A 12,339-nucleotide genomic window follows, 5' to 3' on the forward strand; every position below is an offset into this window, starting at 1 on the left:
TCAAATAAATGCTGTTTTAAAGATTGATTATAATAATAAATGTTTCTTGAGCTCTAAATTACCATATTAGAATGATTTCTGAAGGATCGTGAGACACTGAAGACTGAAGTAAAGGCTTCTGAATATTCAGATCACAGGAATAAATTACGTTTTAAACTTGATTAAAACCGAAAACAGGTATTTTAATTTGTAATCATATTTCACAATTTTTACTGTATTTCAGATAAAATAAATGCAGCCTTGGTGAACATAAGATACTTTTTTAATTGAATGGTAGTGTATATTTTATATGTATTGTATTTTTTTATACTTTGCAGATATGAAGCTTTATAAAAGTAGTCACATTAATGTACAATATGAATATAGATAAGATTAAGGTTAAATGTATTAAATGTATGACATTTCCATTCATAGTAAAGTAGACTAGATAATGCTTTTGAAACTATTACACATTATGTAACATATCCACTTTAATCAGACACATTTATCCAAAGAAAATTGGTATATGTTTTTATTAGTAGACTTTTCTGGAATCAAACCCACAACCTTGGTATTGCTAGCGCCATGTTCTGCCATTTGAGATACAGGAACAATGAAAGCACTCAGCTCTATCTATCTTTCATCAAACAAGCTCGCTCAGAAACAAATTGACCCTTAAATGTCAGTGCTGTGTTTTACAGCTCTATGAAAACAGAACCTGCCATGTTAAGAAGCTGTTGAAAATGATATGGGATCTGACATGTGGTTCTGTTCTGTCAGAGCCCGTAACACCGTTCTCACCTTATAGAATATAGATAGTGTGAGGGTTCAATCTAAAGGCCCGGGGCTCTTATTGAGATGTTATAAGATCACTCCTAGGTTCCCCTTAGGAGCTGTACAGATGAGACAATGAAGGGTGGCTAATGTGCCAAAAGGCTATCTAATAAACTGTCAGGTCTTATTGTGTCAATAAACTAATTCGCCTTTTAAGGCCTTGCCCCCTGACCTTACAACACCCCAGCTATGTACTGGAGTCAGACAGGAGATCGTCAGGCTGGAGTGTCTTTTCCTCAGACATTGGAGTTCTTGGTCACTGTCGAAGACAGATCGAACAATGTGGTGTTTTCTCTAGCACAATAAATAGAAAAAAAAAACATTTTGGCCCTTCTTTTTCAAAGTATTTAAAAATACAGTAGGACACTACATTGAGTTGATTTTACAGACTAATGTACTTTTAAAAATTAATGTGTAGTTATATAAAGAGCTTTTTATACCTTCATAAGCTAACTGTAAACAGTTCATTTAGACTTCATAAAGCTCATTTTTAAGGTTACCTAAATAAAAAAAATTTTTTTTTTACAGTGCTGAGACACCCCTAACAGTAGGAGGCTAACTAACTAGCATTCCTTGCGTTTCGGACCATGCATGGTTTGCTTTGCATCTCTGCCAAATGATATGACAACTGAAAAATCTCTGTGGGTGGAAAGGGAGGGGATACATTAAAATAAATTCAAGTCTAATGTGGTAAAAATGAAATGGATTTGACCTCACTGACCTTACTGTGTTAGATATTGAGTTAGTCATTTTTCAAAACTTGTGTATGTCCAAATCTAGGTCTGTTTATTAAGTCACGGGATGTTAATATCCCCTGTGGAAATGTTATACATAGTGCAAATGATTAGTGAGGAAAGGAGTGATTATATAACCAGGCAACATGATGCATAATTAATTAGAGTACTGTGATTTTTTATCAATGATTCTTGCTGGCAGGCCTAAGATGGAAATGTGTCTTGTCACATTGTTCTTTTAGCGATCCAATTTCCACTGCCACTAGAGGGTGGCAGAACACACTCACATTGAATTCACTATATATCGATCACCATTTCAAAAAGGAAACCTATTCTCAGTTGTTCCTAATGTCGAAGGGCCTGTATGGAGACAGGTTTTGGTGTTAGCCAAATCCTAGCGTTCTAATCACTCCTGTATGTGCTTGAAATGTTAGAGCTCAGAAAAATAGCTTATGACATTTACTTAACACAGTGAAAGCCTGGAGCCCCCTTTGAGTCAGTGGTTGATTTTTACAGCTTCTTTATGCACATACTATTTATCACTCTGAAAGGGTTGGTCTATTATGAAATGCTATAGAACAGATATATTTTCAAATGAATGTCATATACCGCTGTTTTAATCATCGACTCAGTTGGCATGCTGTGATTTTAAAATAGATGATTGACTTTGGAAGGCAGAGAACAGCAGATTTTTTAGATGAATTACTCACGGAGGTGGAATATACTTTTCCACAGAAAATCTCACTCTTGAATCTCATATACACTCCCGATAGAATGCCATTTAGTCCTGCAAATGAAAGTAATTCCTACATTCTTCTGATTGAATAGCACCAGGATTCTCTATATTGTGAATTCACAGAGGCATGGGATGAATTTTATTCAGCGTGTCTTACTGAGAATAAACTGCACACACAATTAAAACTGACAAAAGGAATTCAGGCGGATAAATCCAAACATCACTGTCCGATCTCTCCTGGCACAGAGGCAGACCGATCTGCCAGACTAGTGCTAACCTGTCTCTATTTAAACATCAATTTACATTTAAACCTGTTGCTAAAAGCAGTCTGTATTTTTTGTATGTGTGGGGGAGAGATGGGTCGCATGTGTTTGCCCTTGCAGGCTTGCCTCACATTGTGTGCGGAGGGAGGCTCAGCTGCAAGATTGCAGTTTTTAATGAAAGTGAAAGGGCTATAGAAGACAGGTACAATCTGGGCGTATATATCAAGCGCCTTTGTTGAGGTTGACAATGAAGCAGGCTTGGCTGATTCTACAGACTGGCTAAATGGTCCCACCTATCCCACAAGCGCACAGGTATTAAGTATGACTACTGGATGAATATAGCTCTATACTCTATACTGAGTCGGGAGTCCAGTTTCCAAAGGTCATTGCTTTACTTGATTTAAAAAAAAACAAAAAAACTTTTGCTGATAATTTACTCACCCCCATGTCATCCGAGATGTCCATGTCTTTCTTTCTTTAGACGAAAAAAATTAAGGTTTTTGATGAAAACATTCCCGGATTTTTCTCAGTATAATAAACTTTATTGGTAACCAAACGGTTCACGGTCCAAAAGACAGTTTCAGTGCAAACTGTTCAAAGGGCTTTAAATGATCCAAGACGATGAATAAGGGTCATCAAAATAAACAAATCTTTTCCCGAGTCAATTCGTTCATTTTGTTTGTTGAATGAACCAAATGACATGAAAAAAGATTCGTTAATTTTGGTAAACGAGTTCGAACAGGAGAGTCATGAACGCGCATCACAGAACAGAGCAAGGCGGACATTTTAGCTTATAAAACTTAAACTGTCGTTTCGCTTGATAAGACCCCCCTTATTCATCGTTTGGAATCGTTTAAAGCCCTTTGAACAGTTTGCAGTTTGCACTGAAAGTGTCTTTTGGACCTTGAACCGTTTGGTTCCCACTGAAGTCTATTATATGGAGAAAAATCCTGGAATGTTTTCATCAAAAACCTTAATTTCTTATTAAAAATTAATTAATAATTGAAGAAAGAATGACATAGATATCTTGGATGACACGGGGGTGAGTAAATTATCAGCAAATTTTTTTTTTTCAAAAGTGAACTACTCCTTTAAGGGCTTATTTCGGACAGGGATTTGTGCTTAGTTTTTAAACAGCCTTACAATTGTCACATTTTGAATGAACTACTTTCGCAAGCAAAAAATTAACTGTGATGACATCATTACATTTCTTCTTATATGCTGTAGCTGTTTTCAAAATCAACCGACATTAAATGAATAATCCTTTTATTTTCTTTCTTTTTAGTAGTTATTGAAATTAATATGTGCTTGGATTTGAATTAAAGCCGGTGTAAGATGACGATTAAGTGCACTGTATATTTCTGCATGTGAACTTTGAGCACAATACTGCGATCAGAAAGTGATTTCAGCAGCCGGGCCACCATTTGCATTTGCTGGCAGCAGCGTTTAGGTTGACAAATAGGGACGACAGGAGAGTCAGCCAACTGCCACTTAGTTATTAACAACTCCTTCGGTGGTGATTTATTTGCCACTTTTTGAAAGAGAGGGCATAGCTATTAGATTATTATCAGGGAAAATTAGCCCTGTTTAAGCATAAGGCCACGACTGGGCCTGACCCCTTAATATCCTTATAATGATGCCATTAACCATACAGATGTGAAGAGTCTCCAGTTGGGCTTTAGACACAGTATCTCTCTCTCTCTCTCTCTCTCTCTCTCATACACACACGTCTGTTGAATCTGAGCTCTGTTTCCCCCCCCTGCAAATACAGCTATTCATCTGTCTGTTGTGAAATTTTTATCATTGTCTACTTGCTGTTTGAAAATAAGCTAGTTTCGTTGATTTATGTGTTGGATCTCCTGACTTGTCTGTGTATGCTGGTTTGTACTGCATTTAGGTATGGGCTATTGATCTTGACCTGGGCTACAGTAACCAGCTGGCCATGACCCAGCTGATGCTCATGATGACGAGGGGGACACTGGACTGCCACACCAGTAAACTAGAGGTTTCTCCGACAGTCACAGATGCGAAGTCTTCCGTACGCCATGCTGGAGTAAAGATCAGAGCTGTAAGAAAGTATCCACTCTCTCTACTGGCATTAAGAAGATGTGATTGTTATAGACCATTTTGTAAGATGTAAACAAAACTGGTCCAGAAGCACTTCCTGTTTCATTTTTTTAATAGTACATAAAAGCTGGGATAAAATACAACCAACAGAACATATAAAACTGAATCAAAAAGTTAAACAAACATCTTTAAGATTTTTTCTTTACATGTGAAATAAAGAAAACGGTTAGAAACTGAAACAGGAAGTGTTTCTGGACCAGTGTTGTTTACATCTTGCAAAATGGTCTATATACTGGATTTGAAATAAAAACTAGGGCTGGGCAATGATTAATTGCATCCAAAATAAAAGTTTGTGTTTACATAATTATTTTGTATATATAAATACACACATATGCAATTATTTTGTATATAGAAATACACACATATGCATGTATATATCACACATATATTATGTAAACACAATTTTTTATTTTGGATGCGATTAATCGCGATTAATCGTTGCCCAGCCCTAAAAACATTTGTCAGATATTCAAGACTTTATTTTGGAATGGTAGTAATAACCTCATAGAGATCATTCAAAAATGAACAAATCTGTTATTTACTCACCGTTATGTTGTTCTAAACCTACTCTACCATTCAAAAGGGGATGGTATAGCAAGAGAGTTCAAATGTTAATTTCCCTTGTTTTCTCAGAGAGTAGCCCTCTCTTCCAGTTCTTCCAGTCTTACAATTTCTCACCATAATCCTTTTTTTTTTTTAATGGTGGTATATATGACTTTCTTCTGTTGAAGCACAAGGTTTAATGATGCCGTTCTCATCCATACAATAAAAGTGGACGGAAACATCATAAAAGCAGTGTATGCAACTTGTTTGTTTTATTCCAAATCTTCTTCAGCCGTATGATAGTGTGAGAAAAAGACAGGAATTGAAGTCATCATTCACTGAAAGTTTTGTCTCGACAGCCGTGGTCACCATTCACTTTCATTACGAAAAGGGCAGCTTGCACATCCTGCTATAAATAACAATCATTGTATTTTCACAGTATAAAGAAAGTGATATGGGCCATGGGGGTGAGTAAACATGACAGAATTATCATATTTTTTTTCAGTGAACTATCACTTTAAAGGTTAATGCTAAACACTTTGGAATGCTTTTAGTTCTTTAAAGCACAAGAATGCCATTATCCAGAATGTGTTCCTTGAGACTGGACCAAAGAGCAATAAGAGTCCTCCGCTGGATATTATCCCGATAAATCACTGCATCCATAAAGATTGATCCAGCTAAGCTTTGTTGTTTTATTTTGGTTAAATACAACTTAACGCTGTAATTACGCTTCCGACCTGATTGGTGTTTAGAAGAAGCTGAATTCATTATCATTTTGATAGATGAGTCTAAATAATCAGCCCATAAATAATGCATACCATATTCATTATGCATGTGTATGCATGCCTGAGCACCTCATCAACCTGATGCCAGCCCCTAAACAATAGAGTTCCTTTATTAGCGGCAAACCCGAGTTTACGCTTGTTAATCTGCGACTTGTATTATTTTATCAAACATTCATTTAGTTTGCGTGCCCGTCTTAATGGCTCCGGTTCTGGCCATCATTTAGACCTGGAATATTACAAACACAATTAAAACCCTGCAGGAAAAGCTTTTTATTGTTGTTTGAGGATAGTGTGCCTGACAGCTGAAAACAGAGTTCCACAGAAGGGAATTACTCATGCCCCGCACACCGTGCAAGGGCTTTACCCTCCGCTTCATATCTGTCTCTGAGAATATGCCTCATGCCCGCTACGAGTCCTGCGAGTCCTGCCACTCTTAACTAATCCGCTCCTGTGGCGTTCTTTTAGACACATCTTTTATCTGCCGTGTCTGTGAGCATCGTTGGGTTTTATAGGAAAGTTTTCTGTTTTCTGCAGCGGTATAACCTAATAACAGCGGACTCGGTCTCCCCAGTGCCCTCTTTGACTGTGAAACTAAAGCCCCATTCTCCATGTGGGCTTTCCAAACTCTTCTATTTGTTTCTAGTGTGGCGGTTATTGCCATCCCCGAGAGGACAATTTATCATTTAGATGCACTGGTCAATTTTTTAGCCACAGAATCACATGCAATTTCTTGTCTAATTCTGTGTGTGTGTTCTTCTCAGCAAACCTCCGTGACCAGTCGCTTTGCAGTGATGTGCACCCGACTTCTCCACACCAATCTTTCTTTGGTATATTACAGCACGTTTTTTCTGATGTGCAAAGCGCAGGGCATTGGCTATGATGTCAAGGTAAAACCTCTGCTCGCGTCGCATTAATTCAACTGGAGTTCTTTGATTGCAGAGCAAGTGTTTTTATGTACTTCTGTTAATGTTTCAGGCAAGGCAAGGCACTGTGTTCGCCCTCCATGACAGCAGAGATAGAAGGAGTCTTGGCATGCTGTGAGTTCCCACATGAAGCAGGCAGATGCATTACCCTTGTCTTTCTCCAGTTTTGTTTTCCCTTCTTCTGTCCCCATTACCATTAGAGATGTATCTAGACCTTGAGCACACTCCCAAGAGCAGATTAAACATTATGTAGTGAATACCTCAACCTGAAATGTGTCAGAGTGCGAAATACTGCCAAGTCGAATTAAAAGCATTCATCACATAAATCCTATACGGATCACATCGAAGCCCTGCTCTCCTTCTTCATTTCTCCCTAAAGAATAGCACACTCTTTAAGGCTGAGAGTTCTCATTAAGCTCCTTACAGCCCCACAGCCAAACAAGGTGATTGTTTTTTTGTTTTTCTCTGATGATGGTTCTGGGGGATCATTAGTAAGCTCGTTTGTTTCTGTGTGTCGTTAACAGAACAATCTCGGAGAATCTCCAGGGAGCGCTGCTGACCTTTGCTCGCAACCTGTCAGTCATTCATCAGGAAATATCAGCGCCAAATATGCAAGGAGCAAACAATTTTAAGGTATGCGGATGTATTTTTTTGGACCCCGCGCTTAAAAGTCCTTATGCTAATGGGATATTCTCTGCTTCACTTTAGTCATCAAAAAACACTATAGATGTTTCACTTTCAAGTCATGTATCTACAAACTAGGACAGAAATCACAAGGATTTTTGAAAGTTTCACCATATTAAAAATTATGATTTTAGAGACTTTACAAAGACAATGACCTGACAAACAAATAGTTAAAGGCTTAGTTCACCCAAAAATGAAAATTCTGTCAGTATTTACTCACCCTCATGTTGTTCCAACCCTCTATGTGTTTATTTGTTCTGCTGTACACAAAGGAAGATATTTGGAAGAATGTTTTAATCAAACAGATCTCATTCCCCATTGACTACCATAGTAGGAAAAAACACATACCTGTACTATGGTAGTCAATGGGGAATGAGATCTGTTTGATTAAAACATTCTTCCAAATATCTTCCTTTGTGTTCAGCAGAACAAATAAACACATAGAGGGTTGGAACAACATGAGGGTGAGTAAATACTGACAGAATTTTCATTTTTGGGTGAACTAACCCTTTAACAAAAACATATACACAACACTGCAGTAAGCATCAGTAGAGGAGTCCACTACTCCACTATTTGCTCCAAAAGGCTCTGCAAAACTTTAAAGTAATGCTAGTAATACTAATAAACTTCATGCTTCACTCTATTCAAAGTTGTTTGGGTGTATTATTCAAGTCAAACTGGGTTATGACAGCATATTTCATTTGGCAAATGATGAGTATACAGGCTCATATAGTGAAAAACCGGTTAAGAGTTTGCACAAAAATATGTCACATTTTGTCTAAGCATGTTTTTCAAAAAAATAAATAAAGAAATAATATATATATATATATATATATATATATATATATATATATATATATATTGTCCATATTATAACTAAAGTTTATTATTAAACTGTCATTTTACCAAAGATTCACTGAAACATTTTGTAGTAAAGAGAAGTAAACTTAAAGTAACTGAGCTTTTGGTCAATCATAGATGAGAAAATTGTACTTTTTGAAAAAGCATAATTGCCTTTCATATTAACATCTTATACAATACACAAGTTATTCATCTATTAAAGTCAAGGCTTTATCTCTGACCGCTATTTGCAGCTGAAGTCATACAAATGTAGAACACGGACTTTGTGAGTGAATTGGAGATTCTCTGACACTTGCTAAATTACTGCATTTAACACACTATTATTTAATTTGATAGAGGAATTCTCATTCACTGTTCAGTGGTTAGAGGTTAGGATCTACAGTATAGTCAGCCATATACTGAATGTCTGTGATTGTTTGCTTTTATAAGGACCTTATCCATGACATCGAGGAGATCCTGGGCATGACCATGCAAAACCAAACCACATCTCAAGAAGAAAAGGAGATTCCTGCAGTCGGAAGCGAACAGTTATCACAGATCAAGCCCAAATAAATCAACATAGTTGAAATGCCATATCAATAGCATTTGCACATTCAGTTATACATTTCTGTCAACAAACATTTCTATAGAACTTAGTTATAGCTATAATACATGACCTTTTTAGGTTACATTTTTAAAGTGATCTAAAATGTTGTGCAATTTTTTGTGTTGTTTGTAAAGATTAACAATGGGAATATGATGTGGCATTTTTCTAGCTTATCATATACAGTAAGTTGAGACGACAACTTGGGATAGTTGATTAATTCGTTCCGCCCTGAATTATGTTCCAGGAACACAAAACATAACTATGCAATAAATCTTCTTTAAATTTATAATCACTCAAAAATAAGCAGTTTTTGATCCTTTTTTTAAATAGGTAGCCTACTATACATTATAAATGTACATCTATATTGTACATCTACTGTTTGAATATATTGTATAACTAACGCTATACTAGATGTGCCATTCCACCGTATGGGTGACATTTGCTTGTTGTAACTCTTCAAAAATAAACTTTATTTATATAAACTTTAAAAATTAACTTTAACTTTATCAACATTGAATCTAATACTACACATATTTAACTATTCAAAATGTGTATTGGTCAATCTCAGGCAACTTTACTTATTTTTTTACAAGGTTTAAGCAGAATATGGACGCATGTTTTCTCAATCCTGTTACCGAAAATCATGTGTCATTTAAAAAGCAAGTTTAGAAGCTTGTGAATTAATTCCTTTGTTTTCCACACAAGAAAGTGTTTATTTTAAAGACATTGTTGGTTATATGTTCAAAAAAATTATATTTGTGCCCATAAAATCACTATTAAAGCAAGGTGTATTTTTATTTTAAAAAAAAGACAACCAAAGACAAATAAAAGACTATTTTAAAGACAACCGAAGCCTTAAGCTTATTTTTTTTAGAATGAATTCAAATTTCATGACATGACTAAAATGTGTATTTTATCTAAAATATTAGAGCAAATTTTTTTTTCTTTTTTTATTTTAAAGAAGTCACACTACAATGAAAGAAAAATCAGATTTCTGAAGGATTTTAATCATAATATTTCATGGTAAAGTTTAGAGATAGAGAGCTGGGACATGCAGAAAATGCTATTTTTTAGTGTTCTGTGTCGTTTTTATTAATGTTTTTAATTATACGTTTTAAATTTGTAGTTAGCTTAATGTGCATGACATTGATTTTGCTTAATAATAAAATGTATTTTAGAGTTAATTTTCATGCAATTTTATACATATAATGTCCTGTGGACAGAAATGTCACCCTTTCGGTGGAATGGCTCACATTGTATGTTATGTTTAATTCGCATGAGAATAAAGATCCATACTGCAGTATCTATGCTAGAGCAAATAGGAACAAAAAATCGCTTCGTGTTTCTTCCCGGAGAAGATATGTATCGTACCACTGAAGGTTGTATTGAACGAATCACAATTTCTGCGAAAAAACTAACATATTAATCGTACTTTCGTCCAGGTAACAATGTAAATGATTGTCAGTAAAGTTTTCAAGCCGCTCCGGTAAGTTGTGTAACGTTAGCCTTTACTGACAACCGAAACTGGACTAGGATTCAATCACAGAATGTTTAGGCGATACTTTTGTAACGTTACTGACTAAAAGTCACAAAGTTTCTGTTGGTTAGGGTTTGATGCTGTTTATTTCTCGTGGCTTTGTAAACTATCACGTTGCTTAATTTGTTTTTCATGAGGAAATAATGACGTGACGCACCAACAGAAGCTCTTGGAATATTACACTTGAGGGTTTACTACTCAGAAATGACAGAAATTCTGCGGAGAATACACAGCTGGTTTCTAAAAGTGGTGTTGTTCCCCAGCACCTTTGGGAATAAAGCGCTTCGTCCTGCCGCCTCTGAAGTATTAACATGTCACCTCACACAGCGCGCGCTCCCGCCATGGACCTCGTTCTGCGTGCGCTACCGTGACGTCATCAATGACCAGTTCGGTCTGTCCAACTTCAACTGGCAGGTGCAGGGAGCGAACTACCACATCCTTAGAACTGGTGCTTTCCCTTTCATCAAATACCACTGCACCAAAGCACCTCCTCAGAACCTGGAGTTTGAAAATAGTTTTTTTGCTGCATTGAAAGTCGTTAATCTTGGTAAGTTTTATGGGCTACACGTTTTTCTGATATTTCAACAACAACAAAACTAAAGGCATTTATGTTTTCCCTCTCTTTCTTCAAGGTATCCCATGCTTGGCATATGGCTTGGGTTCATGGATGGTAGTTGGTGTGACAGAGACGGTTCAGACATCTGCAGGACCTGTCACCGTTTACTTTGCGTACAAGGAGGTGGACGGTGCTCAGTTCTAATATTCTAGTATTTGAAAATGACTTGAGTTTCACAGGCCAATATTTGTCATACAGTATTTCAGAAAATGTATGCAAATGCCCTGGAATGCACTTTTGCACACTAAAAATAAAATGATTAATTTTCAACTTCTGAGTTTTCTTTTCAGTATTACAATTTTTATTGAGTTGTAAATATCAGATTGATAACTAAAAATGAATAAAAGCATAAAAAACGTATTTCTCATTTAACATTATTTAACAATAGTATTTTTATTAATAATATTGCCTAAAATAACAAGCAAGATATTTCCCCAAAATTTTAGTAATAATTGAAGCTATTTAAATAACCAGTTGCATAAATAGTAAAAGAGATTTTTAAATTGAAGGGCAAAATTTAGAAGCACTGATTAAAAGCTTGACCAGATTATACACAAATATCTGTTCTTTCCAAAGTAAAATACTTAATTACATGTCTTTTATTATTATTTACTAAATTGGTTATTGTGTTTCTCATCCATTTGTTGCAAGTAGTTAAGCTTATTTTAAAATTAACATGGGATGCAGATTATTAGGCATTATTATGATGCATCTCAATGTATTCTTTAAAGTTTACAAGCTACGCAACTCCTCATTTTCCCACTTGTTTTCCTCCCTAAAGCTAATGCAGAATTTTAAATACCTTCAGCTCATTTATTTAAAGTCAAATTAGAGCCCACGCCCTGCCTGGCATATTGTCAATAGGAAGCAAGAGGGATTGTTAGGAGGACAGGTCTGATAAAATGGTTTTTAATTACAATAGAGGAAGTGTGGCCTTCGCGCAGAGCCCACCCTAACCCCCTCCCCCTGTCATTCTCGGATGCTTTGATTTCTGATAATGTGCTTTGCTGACTCCAGCTCTCTTCTGCAGGATCTTTCGTCACGTTACCTCTGAGATCGGCTTTGACAAACTACCATATTGATCCTCTAGACTTCTCAAAGCTTTCTTGCCGGGCGCATTAATCAGAGGCC

General features: G+C 36.1%; 2 protein-coding genes across 5 annotated transcripts in view; both read left to right on the forward strand.

The window, feature by feature from the left end:
* Nucleotides 1–9,355, forward strand: part of iqch (IQ motif containing H) — a 34,887-nt gene extending 25,532 nt beyond the window's left edge. For all 4 annotated transcript variants that reach the window (XM_089116430.1, XM_089116431.1, XM_039684063.2 and 1 more), the window contains 5 exons: nt 4,444–4,614; nt 6,763–6,888; nt 6,977–7,038; nt 7,449–7,557; nt 8,899–9,355. In XM_089116430.1, the coding sequence (XP_088972556.1) occupies nt 4,444–4,614; nt 6,763–6,888; nt 6,977–7,038; nt 7,449–7,557; nt 8,899–9,021 (591 nt within the window). In that variant the 3' untranslated portion in view covers nt 9,022–9,355. The remainder of the gene's footprint in view (nt 1–4,443; nt 4,615–6,762; nt 6,889–6,976; nt 7,039–7,448; nt 7,558–8,898) is intronic.
* A 923-nt stretch (nt 9,356–10,278) lies between these two features.
* On the forward strand, nt 10,279–11,478 carry c10h15orf61 (chromosome 10 C15orf61 homolog). Its single transcript, XM_039684062.2, has 2 exons — nt 10,279–11,139; nt 11,225–11,478. The coding sequence occupies exons 1-2, from the start codon at nt 10,797–10,799 to the stop codon at nt 11,350–11,352; spliced, it is 471 nt and encodes a 156-aa protein (XP_039539996.2). The 5' UTR covers nt 10,279–10,796; the 3' UTR covers nt 11,353–11,478.
* Nucleotides 11,479–12,339: the final 861 nt, after the last annotated feature.

The sequence above is a fragment of the Pimephales promelas genome, chromosome 10 (assembly GCF_988280905.1).
Source record: "Pimephales promelas chromosome 10, fPimPro1.hap1.1, whole genome shotgun sequence".
Classification (NCBI taxonomy): domain Eukaryota; kingdom Metazoa; phylum Chordata; class Actinopteri; order Cypriniformes; family Leuciscidae; genus Pimephales; species Pimephales promelas.

Bases quoted from the DNA above. Each gene is read 5' to 3' on its own strand.
- c10h15orf61 (XM_039684062.2), top strand. From the start codon at position 10,797: ATGACAGAAATTCTGCGGAGAATACACAGCTGGTTTCTAAAAGTGGTG. The intron at 11,140-11,224 runs GTAAGTTTTATG...TCTTTCTTCAAG, and splicing joins ATTGAAAGTCGTTAATCTTG to GTATCCCATGCTTGGCATAT.